At 37.0% G+C, this 22,449-nt stretch overlaps 1 protein-coding gene across 1 annotated transcript in view; it reads right to left on the bottom strand.

Annotated features, from left to right (window-relative positions):
• Nucleotides 1–22,449, bottom strand: part of LOC127631087 (plexin A3-like) — a 195,497-nt gene that overhangs the window by 158,380 nt on the left and 14,668 nt on the right. Inside the window, exon 3 of the mRNA XM_052109062.1 lies at nt 16,661–16,843. Coding sequence (XP_051965022.1) covers nt 16,661–16,843 — 183 coding nt within the window. The remainder of the gene's footprint in view (nt 1–16,660; nt 16,844–22,449) is intronic.

Raw genomic sequence — 22,449 nt, 5'->3', positions numbered from 1 at the left:
ACCACAACAGTCACTCTCGGAGTAACCTTATAGTGTAATGTTGAATGTATGTAATAAAGCTGAATTCATAAACAACAAGAGTATATCTGAACACCTCTTAAAGTCAACATGAGTCCAAATTAACTATTTAAAGGGATAGTTCTATCTAAAATCAGACTTTTGTTGAGTAAATTATAAACTTTAAATTTTTGGGTGAACTCTCCCCTTTAATAACCAAATCTATCCATCCTCACCCCACCCAGTGACATGCCACTGGATTTATTAGCCATTTTAATGCGTCTGTTTAAAAGGGTCATTTCCTTCTGGACAGAGACAATGCAATAAATGGCATGGAGGTTGCCGGTAGCTTGAGGAGAGGAAACAAATGGCAAATCTTATGGCTCATTTTCAGCGAGCAGCTCCAAGGTTAGCTTCAGCTCAGAGGTGAGGCCGGGCGGAAATTGAGAGACACACAGGATGGGAACGGAATGATAAAAAGCACCGAGCTGCTACCAGGCTGACTGAAACATGACACATTATTTTCTGTCAAACTTTGGCCGGGTAGGGGAGAAACAAATGGTTCAGTGAGCTCCCATAGGATCTGCCTGTATGGTAGTGTGAAAGACATGTGAAACACGTCTACATGAATGGTCTGGAGCCGTTCCACGCATTTCCACTGCAGAAAAGGTGGCTCTGGGCCAGAAAAAAATCAGTTCCGCAGAGGCACCGGAAACTTGCTGGTCTTGAACTAGGAATCAGAGCAGAAAATGTTTTTGTTTCATTTTTACAAAACGGACAAAAAACCAGCCTAATCCCATGAAATAAAATCAAAACATGGCAACGTATTTGCTAAATAATATTATGTGGCTGTTTAAATGCATCACAGCAGTTCCGAGGTGAAATGTCCAATGTGATTTTCTCCCAAATACATGAGGTTTTTCAGGTTAATGTTCTATCGTGTTTTAAATCAATAAAATCGACCTCTCCACCCGAAACCTAAACAATTGTGTCATATAAAACAATTGTGAGATTAAAAAACGCAATTGCTGAAGCAACCACATCATTATGTGGTGCTTCTATAGCTGTTTCCATGCTAGCTGCGAACTGAATTTATACGAAAATCCATATTAAATCCAAAAACAATGTGCGAATAAAGCCGCGTTTCCATTAAATTTGTGAAAAATAACAAAATCGTCACTTCCGGAGAAATTATAGCAACTGTGACTCTTTTATTAATAAAATTATTGCAGTTTATGGCACGCCATCATAGATTATGCGTATTTATTTTTATCGGCAAATTTTCTTTTATCCACCTCAAGCAAGAGTAACGCTCCTGTTCTACTCGCTCTGTACGGCACTCAAACTGGCGACTCCGGCATAGGAGGCAGGTATGCTAACAAGGAGTCTAAAGGCTACGTCTCTAGTACACTTCTTGAGGTCAGGAGAGTCAGGTTTATACACATTTCACAGCTAACTATCAGCTGGCCATCATTACACTCGTCCACCTAAACCTCACTCCCATCCGGGTCACGGCACCATTGTAACGCTCCTGTTCTAACCGCTCCGTTGCGGGACTCGAACGGGTATCTCCGGCATGGGAGGCGGATGCGCTAACAAGGAGGCTAGAGGCTAAAGGCTACAGTCTCTAGCGTCAGTCGCTAGTGCACTTCTTGAGGTCATGAGAGTCAGGTTTATACACATTGCACAGCTAACTATCAGCTGGCCATCATTACACTCGTCCACCTAAACCTCACTCCCATCCGGGTCACGGCACCATTGTAACGCTCCTGTTCTATCCACTCCGTACGAGAATCGAACCGGCATCTCCGGCATGGGAGGCGGGTGTGCTAACAAGGAGGCTAAATGCTACAGTCTCTAGCGTCAGTCGCTAGTGCACTTCTTGAGGTCAGGAGAGTGAGGTTTATACACAATACATAGATATCAGCTGGCTAACATTACACGAGCGTATAAGGTTTTTTTTTGCATCTAGGTGTTTCCATACAGCAGTTTTTATGCAATATCCCAAAATGCACAAAAAATACGTGGATGGAAACCCAGCTAAAGACACATTTGGCTTTCGTGTCGTGCTCTTCAGCATTCGTACTTCGATCGTTTGCTTTGCAAGTGCAACGCTTTATCAGTTGATCTACCGTGCAATTTGATCACAATCAAACAAGCTTATAAATGTAGCTGGTTATATAATGCAGACATTAAAATGTATTGCCTTACAATGCATGCATAGTAGCAAGATTGCTGTATGAGGAACTTAGTGAAAAATAAATGTTTATTAAGTGTTAATGTGCCTTTTTACTTGTGATTTGTGTTAAAGTGAATAAAAGAAATTGTTTTTGTAGCACCTATAGTGTTCATTTTACCAGAAAACAGCCGAACCTGAAACGTACAACGAGACGTAAAAATCCTCTAGCAAAAATGTAGGTATAGTAACATAGTAGCACAAAAAATAACTAGAATGCACAAAATTATCGCTCCAATTATAATCAACGATGCTGCCTAGAGACGGCTGGTGTGCTGATGCAACACGAATTCAGTCACCAGACAACCAGTTCTAATGTATGCCGTGCTGCCCAGCGGCACAAACCAAGCACCATTTCGGCGGAACAGGTGTAGTACAGGGAAGGTGGGTTCTCGACAAGGGCCTTTCCGGCAGAAGGTCCCAGACAGGTGCTTAAGAGCTTCTGTTTATGAGACACGTCTGTCTTGACCTTTAATAAAATTATCAAGCCGCTCATTACATTACAACACATAGTGGCGAGATAAGCACTGCAGCAGCACAGCAGGTGGCCCTGACCGGCCTGATCCTACAGTACAACAGATATAAGCACTTATGTTTATTAGCTGGTACCTGCGACAGCCAGGGTGCAAGGTAAAGTGATTACAACGAATGTGAGGACATACACAAGGCCAAATAATGCTTACACCATCCAGGGATTCAACAAAGTACCAAAAGGAGATGTTACACTAGCCACAGTCACCATTCACTTTCATTGCAAAAAAAGACAAATGTCAATAGTGACTGAGAATGAACATTGCACCTAACGTCTCCTTTTGTGTTCCATAAAAGAAAGACATGTGGTTTGGAATGATATATGGGTGAGTAAATAATGAAAGAATTTTCAAACTATTCCTTAAAGTTTCCATTACGTACACTGAACCAAATTTCCCTCATAAATCACATAAAGATGATAAAGGCAGTCCAGTTACAAATGCTGTATTTGAATGTTCTCCTCAAACTTGATTGTGATCCTGTACAGTATCATTATAATGCCAGGCACAATTACAGTGTGCCAGTTATTTGACTGCATCAAAATCCATACAGCTAAACATGGCCAAATGGGGCCTTATGTTTATTGGTCTATGTGGCAGAAACATGTTAAGAGTAAAAATTAAACTGTGAAAAATATGGACATTTCAATTAAATGTTTTGCCAGGTAAAAATTTTGAAATCCATTGGCTTATTCGAAATCACAGTTTAAAGCTTAAAATATCTTTAATAAGAAGTCTGCATCTCAAAGGCAAAACAAAACAGCAAAAAAGTTTTTGTGCTGTAAAAGTGCATTTTAAAATAAGATTACTTGGCAAAAGAATTGTTTATTCTGATAAACACCGATCAGCCACAACATTAAAACCACCTGCCTAATATTGTGTAGGTCCCCCTCATGTAGACAAAACAGTGCCAACCCGTATCTCAGAATAGCATTCTTATATGATGTTCTTCTCACCACAATTGTACAGAGCGGTTATCTGAGTTACTGTAGACTTTGTCAGTTTGAACCAGTCTGGCCATTCTCTGTTGACCTCTCTCATCAACAAGGCATTTCCATCCTCAGAACTGCCGCTAACTGGATACTATATATATATATATATATATATATATTTACACACGTGTATGCATATATGTATGTTTATATACATAGAAATAAATACACACATGCAGTATATAATATTTTATATATATTTTATACACATTTTAGAAATTATACATATAAATGCACATATATTTTAAACACGTGTTTGTTCCAAAGTAAAGGTGGTTTTATGCACTCCGATTTGCAAGGAATGGATTTAAAATAACAGTTTAACCATAAATGAAAATTCTCTCATCAGTTATTCACCCGCATGCCATCCCAGATGTGTGTGACTTTCTTTCTTCTGCAGAACATAAATGGAGATTTTTAGCACATGTTCAACAAATCAGTATAAATACTTGTAAATATTACAAATTATGAAATTTAACAATAAGTAAAAGAAATAATACATTAAATATCTTATTAATTGGTTGAATACATATATTTGTTTGTTTTTAAAAAGCCAAAATGTGACCAAAATGATGAAAAAGTAATAAAATATAATTATTTTATTGACCCTAATGGTCAATTGGAACGCACCTAAAGTGAAGGTTTCTCAACCGCACCCATCAAATCACTTCATTGATTTAATCGCTGGAGTATTATGGATTACTTTTATGCTGACTTGTGTGATATTTGAAGCTTCAAAATGTTGGCACCCATTCACTTGGACCAAAAGAGCTGAGAAATTCTTCTAAAATTCTTCATTTGTGTTCTGCTGAAGAAAGTCAGTCACACACATCTGGGATGGCATAGGGTAAATGCTGAGAGAATTCTAATTTTTGGGTGAACTATTCCTTTAACTTTCCAAAACGCAATGGCTTTAGTGGCTTTTTGTTTATAAACCACTTTCATCGCACAAAAATAAAAAACTAAATTACCCATATAACTTTCTTTTTATGGAACACATAATGGCAGAATAGGCAGATTGTTCAGTCTCAGTCACCATTCACATTCATTGTATGGAATCTTTTTTTATATATATATAATGAAAGTGAATGGTGACTGAAGCTAACATATTGCCAAACATCAACTTTATTTTCCATGGAAAAAAACAAAAATAGGGCAAGTAAATTATTTGGCTTTTTTGGGTGAAATATCCCTTTAAAGTTGGGGTTTTCACTCCCATAAAGATCGGCCAAGTGTACATTTTCACTTTCAAAATACCTAAAGAACTTTCTAATGCTGACTACCATTTTTGATTAGGCTGATGGTCTGCTAAATGCTTGTAAATATACAGCACTCCCCTATTAAGCTGCATCGCAAATGTACTCTCAGTAAATTCAGACTGTCTGAACAGCACAACACGTGAGCTCAATGGTGGCAAATGCCCAGCTGGAAATCATCTACCGGCCCCTGAATATCATCGCTCTACTGCGGAGACAACACATCAGTATCTCAGGTAGAAATCAGTCATCTAATTAAAGGAGTAGAGCAAAAAAAGCAGCAAGAGTCCAACTTTAGTGGCTTGAGCGGCTCAATCGCACCATCGCTCTTAATGAAGCAGGTCGAGCGTTGATCAAGGGGCTTTGTTATCAACTGGTTGTAATGTGTGGCAGATTGACACTCCTGCAGTGCAGCTCGGCCCAAGATACAAACGCATCCCTCCCTGCCTTGTTCTATGACAGCGGATTTACGGCAAACAGATTTAGCCGTGATCAAATGTGGCTGAGGGCCCAGCCTGCTCGTAAATCAGGCTCCCGGCCATTTTCACGCCCATGCTCCTCTGCTCTCCGCAAGCTGATTTACGCCATTAAATTAGCTCCAATTTCCAGTCCAATCACTTTGAGATTTGAATAGATCAAAAATCAGGCACAAAATGGACGATCAAGTGGTCAGATTTGAACTCTTGTGGGTAACTGTGGGCTGGAGAAAAACAGTGGATACTTTCTGACACTTCAAGGTTTGATTACCCAAACCATTTACTCGCCTTCATGTTGTTCCAAACGCCTTTGACTTTCTTCCATGGCTCGCAAAAGGAGAAGTTATGCAGAGATACAGCCTCAGTCACCATTCACTTTTATTGTGCAATGCCATTCATGCAATTTTAAGAGTCTAAATTCTTTTTTAGGCCACTGAACATGTGAACATATCGAAATATACGCTGGAGAAAATAAAAAGAAATTAAAATAGTTCAAGCTCATGCATGATTATGAGGATTAGAGGGACTCAGTTGATCGTCTTCGTAAAAAACCTTTTTATTGTGTGCGGCACGCTTGCCGGTGAAGCACAGGGATTTGACGCTTTTTAAAAGGCATTAATCTATTTGAACACTGTGACAGGGAAACAAATCTGCCGAATTCAAATGTGTATTATACGTCTACGGCTGGGTGCAGAATGAGAATTTTCCCCCTGCCATTTTTGTCTTTATAAAAATATGATCAGTTCAGATCACACCATAATGTGTAACAGGATCCATTTCTTCATAAAAATTAAAAAAACTGCACAATGGCAATGTTCAGAATAGCAAACTAACACATACTCTTAATATTTCTGCAGTAATTAGGATGTTTACTGTGCAGTATGCTGTACACAGTTGGGGTGGGCGATATGACCAAAATCATATATCACAATAGGAGTAATTTTATATCATGATAACAATATATATATATATATCACTATATAGTACATTTTTGGGGAAAATCAAGAACAATTGTCTTATGTATTAAATAACCGCACCCGTTTAATAACAAGCTCCCCTTCATTTTCTTGACTTGTTTGGGAGTCGTCCCATTCTGTGGATATGTTTATCTCAGGGTTTGTCCTGGTTTAAAAATAATTAAGTAGCGTGCATGATCCCGCTCTGGACTTTCCAGTAAATATCAGGAATCCTGCTGAACACGTGCACACGTGAGTGCTCCACAGATAGCACACGTGACGCTCACATGAAACACAGATATACGCGTCAGATGAGAAGCATATTAAGCGCTTATGAAACGTCGAACGCGAGATGAATGTAATTAAATTTGCTTGGGCAGCCTCCACATTTTTTTAAAACCTGTTCATGTTTCTTAAATTCTCTCAGTCTCACGTGAAGCTCTGCCCACTGATAGACAAGCCCAAGTTGCGCATATGGATATTTACATATCGCGATATAGCTAAATCTCTATCGATTGACACTTTATATCGTCACCACGATATATATCGTCATATCGCCCAGCCCTAGTACACAGTATGGAATTTTTGCATGCATGGAATACCTGAATGGTCTATTGCATTTGCCAAAATACGCAGTATGCGAATGCATTGTTGGAATGCAATGTACTATACTTGACCTTCCATTTCCAACATCTTGGTTTGAGTCTTGACTAATATTTGTCTAATAATAAACAGCCAATGACTTCCTTCTCTTGTGCCTTCAGGAAACACAGGGTCGAGGGGATGTGGAGGTCAGCTCAGGATTGGTTGTTTTGATGATATACTACAGTTACCTTGAGATCCTTTTATCTGTTAAATAGACGACACAATAAACTAACATAAAAGCACCTGATTAGGGATTCAATGGCAGCCACGTACATACATTTGTGCGTGCATGATATACAGAGGCAGGAAGATCACGCTCCCATTTTTATTCACAATGCATCCTTGGCAGAAGCATTCATAAAAAAAAACTTGCAACCTTGGGTTTATTTCCCAGTGGTCAGATTATCTCGTGCCGCACTGCCTCCACAGTTCAGGCTGCACAATCCTCTTGCAGCCCCGCGGCTTTGTGACAGCATGTGAGCAGCACAGGTGAGAGGGAAAATAGCCCGCTGTATTTATTTTCATTTGCCTTTGCACTTTCTGCTAAATGTCTTGGCAGCTGGGAATGGGGCCAGACTAACGGTTTAAACGCTTGCATGTAAAAACACAACGGATGTTATACGGAATTCTTTGCAGACCAGACGTAGATTATTGCAAATCAAAAACCACAGGCGTAAATCCTGTGCTGTCTTTTTCATATGGATGGGATCATGTAAAACTAGATTTTTACATTTTTATGAAGAAAATGTGAGTAGTGTCACACTGAATACATGTGTCTGTGCCAAGGGCGTAGATTTGGCTTAAACTCAGGGTTACAGTGTGAAGAATTTACATGTTTCCATTGATCATCGTATCAATATTAGTGGGATGTAGTTACAGTTTAATCTGTGTCGATAGTAGCTTTTTGGAACTATTGGCAAAAATCAATGTTTGTCTTTTGTTTAAGTTAACCATTAAAATATTGTTTATATCGCCAGGCCGGTTCTCGCCGCCTCCTTCCCAGATTTCGGCACCAGTGTAAAGCAATTCAATGGAAAGGAGGAGGCGAGAACCGGCCTGGCGATATAAACAATATTTTAATGATTAACTCAAACAAAATACAAACACACACACGACGGACATGTCCGTAAACGATCTCTCTCTCGTCGCACCACCGTCCGCTATCGGCCCTTATCCCTCTCGGAGGCTTAATTAGCCTGATAAGGGACCGGGTGTGTATAATCACGACCCGGCCCCACCCTCCGCCCTGTCACAGCAGCCAATAAGTGCCCAACATAGATGGAAACTCCTTAAATACTGTTTAAAAAGAATCTCAAGAAGTTGGTTGAGAAAATGTCAAGAGTGCATTGCTGCAAATTCTAGGCAAATGGTGACTGCTTTGAAGATGCTAAAATATAACATTATTTTTTTCATTGGGCGGCTGTGGCTCAGTTGGTAGAGCAGGTCGGCCACTAATCGCAGGATTGGTGGTTCGAATCCTGGCCCACATGCTGAAGTGTCCTTGGGCAAGACACTGAACTCCAAGTTGCTCCCAATGGCAGCCTAGCGCCTTGCATGGCAGCTCTGCCGCCATTAGTGTATGAATGTGTGTGTGAATGTGTCACAGTGTAAAGGGCTTTGAATACCGATAAGGTTAAAAAGGCGCTATATAAGTGCAGACTATTTACCATTTTTATTTATTTTGGATTTTGTTTAGTCACAACATAATTTCTATATTTCCATTTATGTTATTCCATAGTTTTGATGACTTTACCATTATTCTAAAATGTGGGAAAAAAGCCTATATATAATAAAGAATGAGTGTTTCAAAACTTTTGACAGGTAGTGCATGTATATGTATCCGTATACATACATATACTTATACATATATATATATATATATATAAATAAACACACAAAGTTTCTATGTATATACCTGTCATACTAACAAAAGACTAAGAATTATTTTTAACATTCTATGAATCAATTTTAAAAACTATCAGCTGATTAATCGGTTATCAGCCTTTTCTATCACTTTAGTTATCAGTATCAGTTATCAGTACCTCTATTTTTCAGTCACTTTTCTATGTAAATACAAGACAGACAAAGTCTTTGACCACAGATTCTTTTCAGCATTTTGCCCAAAAGCATCACATTGTTAGATGCCATGTCAATTTAAATTAAACTTTTCAAAATGCATCTCAAGTCACCTGCATTCTGTTCTATATTCGTTGCACTACATCTAGCTTTTTTTAGCGCAAGAACAGTTTGGGGTGAATGGCTCCTAAGTCTGTATGATATTAATGTCCCTAGATAATAGTCTGTTCCCTCCCTCAAAGTGATCTTTCCCATTCATTTTATCATCGACCTGGTGAAAAACAAACATCTTATTGCTCAGAAAAGTAATGGCACACCTCTCCTCAACAAGCTGTACGATTTGAGGTGTCATTCTAATCCGTAGCACAAACTAAGTTTAATACTTGGTATAGATAAATGTGAGCAATAGTAATAGTGAAATTGAGAGTATGAAATACAGCTCTATAAAAAGTGTCCTTTCACAGGTAGGATATTTCAATGAAACTACCAGGTAACAAAACTCTACACTATTTTGAAACCTACAGTCAAAACTACATCCCAACTGGCTCAACTCGCAGCCAACTGGGGACAGGAAGCACTAAAGACTCTTGGGTGATTTCCGTACAGCCTGAGAAAAGCAGCTTGCCGTCTTTCTTCTGCTGCCAAAACAAACAAGCCATTGGGAGGGGAGACATGGGGCAACTACTCAGCCTCCTCCTGTATTCACTACACCACATTTTAGCAGGTAGACTAACACTCTGGAAACCACTGTACATGATCTCTACTACAGGCCATTCCTAGACTGTTAAGAGAGAGATACATGTTTCTTTTGAAACGTTTCTTAAGTTTGATAAGAGATACATTTATTTTGGCTAAACGAGTTGAGATTTTAACTATCTACTTCTATTCCAATGGAGCACGTATAAAAATGTCCTGTTACTTTATAAGTTGCTATTTTAAAACTGGTAAAGGGCCATTCACACAAAACACGTTTTTACGTCCGTCTGTGCTGTTTTTCAATTGATTTTAGATGTAAATACGCAATAGATAGATGCCTTTGTCCATTGCACCATATCTCGCTATTTTTTCACCATCTTGAGCACAAGCAACATGTTTTTTAGATGCTGTGTAGAAGTTAAAAAAGAAATAAAAATGTGTCTTGTGACACCTGCGTTAGGTTCTATTCGTTGCGCTGCATCTAGTGGTTTTTACTGTTTTAACACAAGTTAACAGTTTACTGTCAAATCATACATTAATGTGAGATCTCCTTCAGTGTACAAATCACTGTTCACAATCAAAATGATAATGTCATGTTATTATTTTGATGACAGTGGTGGCTGATACATAGTTTCTAGTTTTATTGCAGTTACAGTGAGTAGTAATTATGGAATTTGTTGGATACTATTTTTCAAACTCATTTTTGAATGAATTTAACTTTTAAACTAGCTGACTATCAGGTTGAAATTGGTTACTGTTGGTTTCTGATATTACTCTCTTCTTTGATTTCCCCTTTGCACATTAGCAAAACACTCGTGCAATTAAGGGTTAATCAGCGACTCAATATAGCACCAGGCACACACATGTGATTCTGTCACTTATACAGACAAAGAGAAAGTAGAATATTCCAAAAATAGAAATTCTATTTTTGGGTTCCAAAGATGAAAGAACATCACATGGGATTTTTTTTAAATTTTTTTAATTAAGGGGAGAAGATGATGAAAAGCATTTTCATTTTTGGGAGAGCTGTCCCTTTAAGGCCTTCATGGCTATAATTTATGTCTCGTCCTCATACAGGAACAAACAGTACATGTATGAAATGATATCTACAAGCCTCCCTGAAATCCAGAGCAGTTCTCCACCTAACACAGACCAGATTCACACACAAACCATTTAGCATTTAATCCTGACACAAAGTTTAGTAGAAATACAAACAATAAGATTTCCCCACACAGTGTGTTTGTTATGATTTGCAGTCTATTTGAAGGCCCTATGGATGAGAGTGTCTTTATAACGCCAATCAAAAACAGAGCTGATTATTATCAGCGAAACCATAAATGCTATTCTGTTAATTAACAATGGCCAAGTAGGAATATCAAAACTTTGTTACCAAGACGGTCCTAAAATATAAAGAGATACAACAGTTTTTCTGAAGTACCAATTGTAACGAATCAACTCAGTATCCGAGGACCATCTGATTGACATGCGGCAGCTTTTGAACGCTCGCATGCAAACAGGTTGTAAAACTGAAGACTCAAATGAACTTCTTGGTGAGAGAACCATGATATTTCACTAATATTGGTATGGACTATTGAATTTGTTTTGACGACCTTACAGCCAAGATCTAAAAATCCAATCTCTGGATATCTCTGTGTTTCCAAATCACAAGCAATCACAGCAAGGTTTTGGAGGTGCATCAGAACATATTCAAACACAAACTCCCATAAATAACCCGAACTGGAAACCAAACAGGACAGCTCCCACAAGACTGACCTCTGGTCCCCCATTCCGATAGGAGAATGGATGTGATCGCATTTATATTCTCCAGCTGGCTGCTTGGACGGCGAACACACAAAACTGAAACATATTTCCTGCCCAATCCCCATCTCACTCATTTTAATTATGATGTCTGCTGAGAAAGAGCCAAGTCAGCTCCTCAGAACGATTTCTCCGATCTCACATCTAATTTAATTTCTTTAATGCGAAATTTTCTCAATGAACTATAACTGAAAGCCATTGCATATAAAACTCCCTGCGATGACCTAATATAGGGTACGTATTGAGGTGATGGTTGCTGAGTAATGTTAAATGTTGCTCACTTTCTCTCTTTTAATACACAGCTTGAACTGTTTATGACCAACTAAAAAAAAAAAAAAATGCTAGCTTACAGACTCCACCCTCACACTTTGGTTCCCTGAAGGTTTAATGTGCATATATGGGCCTAAATCTAACAAAGGAGTGAAATAACTGAGGCTGTTAGCTGCCGTTTGAGAAAAAAGGTTTGTAACTTCTGTGGAGTGCTATCTTAAACTCACCAGTGGGCATATTATTCTTCAAACAAATCCCCAGCTGTTGCCTAGTCTGGATAGGATGAGTCACAAGGTGGTGAGGTTTTATTATTGCTTTGCTGATGGTTTGTGTGTGCTTGCTGTTAAAATAAAGTAAAAATGTTGCAGTAGCTAAAACTTCCAATGTAGCATACGTGGAACAATATGGCTACCAATGATTTCAATCCCGATTTACTCTTTAATCGCACATTCACATGTCATGATTTGTTTAATTACTCTAAATCTTTTTATTTTATTGTTTGCAATTACCTCCACATCACTGAGGGATTATTGGAATTCGTGATGAGTGGAATCAATAACATAGTTCTTACGAAGTTTATGCAATAAGCCATACGCCCAACCTAACCATGCAAACAAACATACAAAAATTCTGCAGTCACTGCCATTCAGACATAATTAGTACCAAACTTAATCTCACCAACGTACATACAAATTTGCACACATGCGTATGCTCAAATATAAATGTTCGTTCAAATGAACGCTCGAACGCTCAAACGTGCCTCACAAGTAAACGTATGCTCACACGTAAATGTAGGCTTCACTAAACTTATTCAAGCAAATCTTATCAATATCACTATGGTGGTGGAATTCAAACAAAATTGCTAAAACAGTTGGCCAAAATTACTTATATAATCATACAAACGTACATGCAACTTTCGCTCATACATACACTCATAAGTATTCTCAGAAATAAGCATATGCTCACCTGTAAACGTACACTGAAATTTAAAATGTACACTTGACGTGCTCAAACGCACACTGAAACATGCGCTTCTAACTTAAATGTACACTCAAATGTAACTTAAACTTAACTTAAAACGCAAATGTCCACTCAAACATAAACATACCCTCAAACGCAAATGTACGCTCCAATGTATGCTCACAAGTATTAGTACGCTCACACGTAAACGTATGATTAAACATGCGCTTAACCAACCACACACTTAAACGCAAACATACGCTCACGTGTAAATGTACACTGAAATGTAAAATGTAAACTCAGACATGTGCTCAAACGTACACTCAACCACAAATGTGCGCTCAAACTTAAATGTACACTCAAATGTACACTCAAATGTATGCTTAACCAACCACACACTCAAACATACCCTCAAGCATACGTGGAAACGCAAACGTACACTCAAACTAGGGGTGGGCGATCGGACCAAAACCTTATATCATGATATGAGTACTTTTACATCACAGTAACGGTATATATCATGATATGAGTAATTTTACATCACAGTAACGGTATATATCATGATATGAGTAGTTCTACATCACAATAACGGTATATATCATGATACGAGTAGTTCTACATCACAATAACGGTATATATCATGATACGAGTAGTTCTACATCACAATAACGGTATATATCATGATACGAGTAGTTCTACATCACAATAACGGTATATATCATGATACGGGTAGTTCTACATCACAATAACGGTATATATCATGATACGAGTAGTTTTACATCACAATAACGGTATATATCATGATATGGGTAGTTCTACATCACAATAACGGTATATATCATGATACGAGTAGTTTTACATCACAATAACGGTATATATCATGATATGAGTAATTTTACATCACAGTAACGGTATATATCATGATATGAGTAGTTCTACATCACAATAACGGTATATATCATGATACGAGTAGTTTTACATCACAATAACGGTATATATCATGATATGAGTAGTTCTACATCACAATAATGGTATATATCATGATACGAGTAGTTCTACATCACAATAACGGTATATATCATGATATGAGTAGCTTTACATCACAATAACGGTATATATCATGATACGAGTAGTTTTACATCACAATAACGGTATATATCATGATACGAGTAGTTTTACATCACAATAACGGTATATATCATGATACGAGTAGTTTTACATCACAATAACGGTATATATCATGATATGAGTAGTTTTACATCACAATAACGGTATATATCATGATATAGTAAAAAAAAAAAAAAAAATACTTTTTTTTTTTTTATCTGAAAAATCAATACAATTGTATTCTAAATTAATCCATGTTGCACTCACAATGTATAATGTTTAGTAATCCAGTCAGTAAATTAAATACTTTATAAATGAAAACTACTTAATCTTATATAATTTTCTCTTGATTTGCCAGTTGACAAACATAGTAAAAGTAAAACAAATTAAATTAAATAAATGCCACATTTCAGTCTGCTAATGTGCACTAATCTTCTTTCTCTTTTTATTATTATTATAATTATTATTAACTTTCCTCAAGAAACTTATAAATAAAAAAATCATCCAAAAATAAACACTTAATTAGGCTCTTAGTGTTTTCAGTAATCTATATAAAGAAAATATAAAATATCTGAAGGAAAATTTGGTATGGATGATTTGTTTCCTGATATCAAAGATCATTCTTACTGCATTTTAGAAAGGGTTTTGATGTGCATTTTAAAAACCCACATGACATTGAGAGAAACCAGAATGTGTAGCGGGTGTGATCTGAGCTTTGTGGTCACTGGAGCACAAATGAAGGGAATGGGATTCCTTCAACCCTCGCACGCACTTGCGTGTTTCAGATTGCGCGTCCATGCAACACTTGCACAAAACACAGCTGCACGTGTTTGGAAGGGAGGCATGTTTGGAGCGCAGGATGAATCTCATTGAATTTGCTTTGACGGTTGCTCAAGAGACATTTCAGGCCTCAGAAGCGGATTCAGTGACATTTTCTTGTGTTCTAGACATGCTTTTCATCTAATGACAAATGCAGCTGTCAGAGAAAAACTATGTGTTTCATCATTTCTCAGTCTCATGAGAAGCCATGACCACTGATATACACAAGCCCAAGGATATTTACATACACAATGTACAAACCTTGCAAATTGCTGTTTCTGCTCGGCATCAAGTTTTATAAAGCCAAACCATTTCCACACCATGGAAGATGCACTTTTCCTTCATGATCTCCTTTTATCTTCTCATTCAAATAAATTTGAGGGACGAGCAGTCGCTCAGCCTTCCTCCATTTATACGACAGAGAGTGTAATGCTTGTGTTATGTAGGGCTGCCCCTGACCAAAGATTTTCCTTGTGGACTTGTAGTCGTTAGTTTAAGCCATTAGTCGACTAGTTGTCGCACGTTTATGATATTAATTTAATTACTTAAATGTATATTTGGGGGTAATCACAAAATGGTTTGAGTTCCAGGGCTGAGAATGTTATAAGTAACATTGCTAATACTGTTCTACATTACAGAGAAGCGAGCCACAGCGACAACGACAAAGGCGGTAATGATTCTGAATGTGCCAGAAAAACCAGCAAGGAGACTGTCTGAACATTTTGTTAATTTACAGAAAACATGCAGTAAGCAAGGTACTAATCAGGTCCGTCACTGACTGAGTGACTTTGCCACTTCCTGTGGAGTTTGTTTCTGTGACCAATCGACCAATCAAAACTTGGTCGACAAAGAGTCTTCTCATCGACTAATGTTTGGTTGACTATTAGGGGGCAGCCCTTTTGTTATGTGCTGTACACATTTCTCGTGTGGCTATTTTGCGTTACCACAATAGAGACGATAATCCAAAATGTATACCGGTTGGCACATTTCTACTGGTTTATCATGTCTACCAGTATATCGCCCACCCCTAACTCAAACATAAGAAATTGCTTAACCACATATGTTAACACAAATGCAAACACGTGTTAAAATGCAAAAGTATGCTCAAACGTACATTAAAACACAACTGTGCGCTCAAACATAAGCATACCCTCAAATGCAAACGTATGTTCAAACACACATTATAGCACAAAAGTACGCTTGAAAATAAGCATACTCTCAAATGCAAACATATACTAAAACTTAAATGTACACTCAAACGTTTGCTTAAACAACCACACACTCAAATGCAAACGTACACGAAAACGCAAATGTACGCTCAAACATAAGCACATGCTCAAACACAAATGTAAGCTGTAAAAAAATGTAATGTTAAAATGCATTAAAACGCAACTGTGCGCTCAAACGTAAGCATACCCTCAAACGCAAACGCATGTTCAAACACACATTATAGCACAAAAGTATGCTTGAACAAAAGCATACCCTCAAATTCAAACATACGCTCCAACGTACCCTCATACATAAATGTTGGCTCACACATAAACGTACAATCAAACTTAAATGTACACTCAAACATATGTGGAAATGCAAACGTATGCTCGAACATAAACATACGCTCAAACACAAACATACGTTAAAGTGTAAACGCATGGTCAATCACAAACTTAAGCATACCTTCAAACATATGCTCAAACATACTCACAACCTCACTCACAAACTCTAGCTACTCTTAGCAATATTACGTTAGTTTACCAATAATTAATTCTCTCTTTGAACACAAATATTGTCAGATATAGATGATAAGACATAGATTAGATAGTTCTTACCTTTTTAAGGTGGCCACTGCGTGTTCCCACAAACACCACCGAATGATCGCCATACGTGTACGTGGCCACAGATGCCATCCCATCAGTGCGATCGTCAAACAGAGGAGTGCCTTCAATGACCCTGAGCCCCCCGAGTGGCTGATTCAGAACCAGGCCACAGAAATCATCACCAATCTGCTTGGGCTACAGGACGAAACAAGAAATAAAAGCATTAATAGTTAATAATCATAAGAATTTGGGAGGGAATAAATACAATCAGAATGACTTAAAGGAATATTCCGGGTTCACTACAAGTTCAACTCTTCATTACCACAAAAGAAAATTGACTCTTTCCTCCTTTTCTTTAAAAAAGTAAAAATCTTGGCACTTACAACGGAAGTGAATGGGGGCCAATTATTGAACATTAAAATACTCACTGTTTCAAAATGATAGCAACAAGACATAAACAATATGCATGTAAACATGATTTTAGAGCGATGAAATCACTTACTAACCTTTTCTGGATGCAGTTATAGCCAATTTTACAACATACCTTACCATGACGATGTAATGTCAACAAACCCTACAACAATGGTAACAATGACTTTTTAACAACTTTACAGCTCAAATAATACATCGTTTTAACAGAAGAATTAATGTAAGTGTTTTTATACAATTTTAAAGCTTCACATTTCTGCCTTTAAACCCTCCAAAAATTGTCACCATTAACTTCCATTGTAAAATGCCTCAATGTAACCTCGATTTTTTATTTAATTTTTTTTTAAAAAGGCGGAACGAGTCAATATTACATTTTGTGGTAATCAACATTATGCCACAAATGCTGTCGACTGAGCTAAACATGTATTGAAACCCAGAACATTTCTTTAAAAAAATAAATACAAATAGTGTTAGGGGGTGTTCACACAGCACATGTTATTGAGTTACAAAACAGCTAGATGGAGAGCAACAGAATTGAACAGAAGGCCCATTTATAATCAGATTTCCTCCCATACACCATTGCTATTATGAACAATGACATTCAATACCAAAAGTGCTAATCCCACACCAAATTAATTCGATTTTTTTATTGTTTAAAAACTGCCATTGTTGAGTGTGAAAACAATTTCAAACTGACCCTACATATTTAAAACATGTTCATGGTGCAAAAAAAGTTTTATAAAAAAAAAAATCCCGCAACAACGTATCATGTGCAAACTGCCTTTTAGATGCATTTTAAAAATAAGGCCTCATTCGTGAAACACAAGCAGAGTGAAATGGTTTAATCTTATGTCAAATGATGGAAGATGTACAAAAAAGTGTTCTGCTCATGTTTCATAAATGAGGCCCGATGTATTTACCTAAATTATCTATAAAAAAAAATAAATAAATAAATAAAAATATATATATATATATATATATATATATATATATATATATATACACACATATATACATATACATGCAAACAAACAATTATCCTGAACAAGCACCAACAGCTTTCTCCAGTTGTCTCACAGTAGACTATCTGAGACAGGAAGTGCCAGCTAATAGATCGGGCAGAGCAAAGCCACCCAAACAGGGGCTCCAAAAACAAGCTCGGGAGGATTAAACTGGGGGTTGATGCTCACCGACCGGTGAGACATGACATCATCCTGCAATCTGCCTCACCATCAGAGCTTTATCACTTTAGACGTGCTCTCTGCCGAAAGAGTTACAACTTACCCTCTGATGTCTCTGAAAAGCATTATTTCAGTGGGTTTTAATGGGTGTCCACTGACACAAAGGAGGAAAAAATACAAGAAAACCCCAGCATGTCATTTTCTTCAGGGAAATGTCGGAAGAGTTATTCAAAAATCAATTGCGTTAGCTAACATCTGCAGCATATCAATGGTGCTAATGATGATGTCATCGAGCACCAACCAAGTCTCCGGTTCATCCTAGAGGTGAACGATTGACTCATTACCGGTTTCTTAGAGGTCTACGGCACACACAGAGCTCTGTAATGTTGGCTTCCACTGGACCCTGGCCTCCAACCACACACAAAAATCTGTTTACCTATATAAAGTGCAGGGAGAGGTCGGCCTACCCTTCCAAATGAATGACATCAGCTTGTGAAGAAAGCTGTTTAGGCTGAGCCGCAACGTCAGATTTATCACACCAGCTATCGAGGCAAAAAAAGGGTCATTTGTGGTGGTAATGACAAACAAAAAGGTAGGGATGGGTCACGATGGTTGGCTAGTCATCCAACAATCAGCTAGTTGAATAAGAAGTCAATTAATATAATTAGATATTCTATTCTTGCTATCTAGATGCAGCATAAATGCAATCCAATATTAGTTCTAACTATGCATTTAATATAAATACAAAGAAAAGGGTAAAATGTCTAAATGGGTGTTTCTTCAACTTAGAGGCACTTTCATGTCCCAGGGGTTAATTTTTATTAGGACAAACTCAGCCTGGGAACTTTAACGCATTAATTTCTGTAATTACTGTTTTTTGTTTAACATGTTTTTTTACTTCCTGAAACTTCACGCGATTGGAGAAAGGTGTCTCGAGCTTTTTGGGGGCCCTTTTTCTCCATGTGTGTTGTAATATATCACGCACAGTGATTTATAGCAATTAATCGGGACAAATCAAAGAAAACGGCACAATTAATTAGTTTTGAAAATGTAATCGATTCACAGCCTTGAAACAAACAGATTTACATTCTTTTAAATAAATGACTGCCACATAAAACTGACTTTTTACAAGGCCTATATTAAATTATGGTAGTTTTCAAATGCCTTTTATGTATACATGTTATTGTTCAGCCTTGTCCCAGACACAGACTTTCAATATTAAACTATATAAAACTATATAAAAAAAATAATAAATGATGACTAACTAATTTCTTGCAAGTTATTAAGACAAAGTATAAAGTAAATAAATATATTTATTTTATTTTAATTTGTTGAAATATATTGTGTACTATGATGTAATTGCAATTAATCAAACAAAACTGTGAGATTAATTTGCTTTTATTTTTTAAATTATGGATTCACATTCCTAAAACAAACCGATTTCTACTTGTTTTGTTTGTTTGTTAAATTTCTATCACATTAAAACCGACTTTGAAACAGGCCTTCATTTATTTTTGTTAGCAAAAAATGCATAAAAATGCCTTAATGTATAAATGTTATTGTTTTATCTTTGTCTCAGACTCAGACTTTCAATATTAAACTATGTTAAATAATTAAAAAAAACATTGTATGTTTAAAACTAAATACACTAAACAAAGAGTAAAAATAAAATCCAATATTTATTGTGTAAAATGAATTTTACACATTTATCAAAAATTACGACTGTCAATTCCAACACACCAAATAACTTTGCCCCTAATAAAGTTCTTTTGTTTTCCAAGTTAGTGTACTTGTTCATAAAGTCCACAAAATGAAGAGCATGCTTAAGGTGAAAAATTAATTGATGTTTGAGGAAAACAAAGAACATTAAGATAAATATCACTTGTGAGTATTTCTATTGGTTGTTATTAGGCCAAAATATGATTAGATGCCTTAATTATGCAAAAATTGTGAAAAGATTATTTAATTGTATGTATTTGGGATAAATAAAATGTTAGCTATGACATTATCCTTATCAATACAAAAGGAGTTTGCCATTTCACCATCACGAATCCTGATAAACACAATACAGAATTTGAGAAGTGGTGAAAATTGCACTGTGGTGGGAATTTATGGGAAAAAACAGAGACAGCATTGTCAAAGATCTCCAGTGATGCATGTTCATATATTGTTAGTAGACAAATAATGTGTGAAAAATGTTTTAACCAGACTTAACTTTCTAAAAGTCTACAGTGCTCTTAAGTTGAAAAAACACCAAAATATTTTATAAAGTTTGAGTGAGACTTTACGACTTGGGATTCAGTTAGTGAGTCTGATTAATGCCGTAACCACTCCCAACTGAACCATAAGAGTTTTTGATTTACTAAAAACATCCGGCTCATAGGAGTCATTCATTCTGAAATCAGACAAAACGCATCACGCCATTACTGCAGCAATCTACTGGTACTCAGTACTGTATTGGCGAAAGAACGCACTTTCATGTTCCGTAAGCGGAACAAAAAGTCATAAAAATAATTTGGTTCAGGTATTTTTAATAAGGAAGCTATAGAAACAACCAAATATTTTTGTCACCTTCCACCCAAATTCTTGAGAGCGTGCTGTTGAATGATGATTGAGCCTGTGGAACTGCTTGTTTTTGTGCATGTGAATAAAGGGTAAATGTATTAAACGAAGCAAGAGCTTGTGGCAGGCACGCACACTCTTATTATAACGCGGAGGTCCGTTGCCGTGCATTAGAATAAGCTAATAATACCGCGGCAGGGCTGGATTCAGAAGCAGATTTGCATCAGTCATGGGGAACCCTGTTGTTGCTCATAAAAACAACCACACTCCTCCCAAAAGAAACCGGGTCATCGGCACTCGCCATCTTCGCCCCATCTGCTCGGGCTGCATGGTGTTGTGCTATTGTTCTCAGCACAATTACAGTCATGGACACAAACCATTCTCTCTTCTGGTTGTCCTCAAGGCAAGTAAAGAAAAATCAAATTTGCCAGTTTTTGTGCTGCTAAAATACGTTGCTATTGTAGCGTGCCAAGATCTTAGTTCACAAGTCCATCCAAAAGCACTTCATCAAAAGATTTGCTCTTACAAATGTGTTTTCTAATTATCTGTAAAATTCCTTATACTCAGAAATACAGTGGATTATTAAAGTGATAGTTCACCTAAAAATGCAAATTCTCTCATCATTTACTCACCCTCATGACATCCCAGATGTGCATGACTTTCTTTCTTCTGCAGAACTCAAACAAAGATTTATAATAGAATATTTCAGCACTGTAGGTCCATTCAATGCAAGTGAATTGTGGTCAGAACTTTGACGTTCCAAAAAGTAAATAAGGGCAACATAAATCTAGAAATCTCCAGTGGTTAAATCCATGTCTTTAGAAATGATATGATAAGTGTGGATGAAAAACAAATCAATATTTATGTCCTTTTTTTTAAATGTAAATTTACATTTACACCAGCCCTCCCATGCGCGTTCATGAGAGGACAGAGATCTTCTGTTTTTCAGCGAATCACAGTTTGAAACAAATGATTTACTATTGATTTAATTTCTTCATCTGTATGGATTGGTTTACTTATTCTCAGCTACATTCTTAAGTGGAAAACAGTGTGCGGGAATTCCCCTCATTATGAACACGGCAAATTCCCAGCCATGATTATCTAATGTTTACTTTGTGTACTAATGTTTAGAAGTCATTATTTTCGAGCCGTTTGTCGTTAAATGTGAATTTCCCCATTATTCGGTATTTGATGACTTCGCCTCTTAATCCACCTCAGCACATCCCGTAACGCTCAAACAACTCTGTTGCTGTTTTATGCGTCTCCTCTATTCATGTACAAAAAAATTGAAGACCCCCCACAAATGGTATTTAAGGCTTCTTGTATTTAATTTAAGATGTTTAAGAATTTTTAAGGTCTTAAATATTAAAAAGTGTATTTAAGACTTTTTAAGAACCCATGGGTACCCTGGATAAAGCAAAGGAACAGAATAAATAAGTCATATTTGCACAACAGCTCAATAGATGGGGATATGCAAGAAGAATGTGAATAGCCAAAAAACAAAAGAATACTCGTGAATGTGCAAAGGAGGGCTGTTTAAAGTTTTATAGTTTAAAAAAGGACTTGAAAAGTTATGTTTCACACCTGCACCTATCATATGGATTCTGAAGACATGGATTAAACAACAGG

Source organism: Xyrauchen texanus, chromosome 37 (genome assembly GCF_025860055.1).
Source record: "Xyrauchen texanus isolate HMW12.3.18 chromosome 37, RBS_HiC_50CHRs, whole genome shotgun sequence".
NCBI lineage: Eukaryota > Metazoa > Chordata > Actinopteri > Cypriniformes > Catostomidae > Xyrauchen > Xyrauchen texanus.
This window is presented reverse-complemented; position numbering and strand designations above follow the sequence as displayed.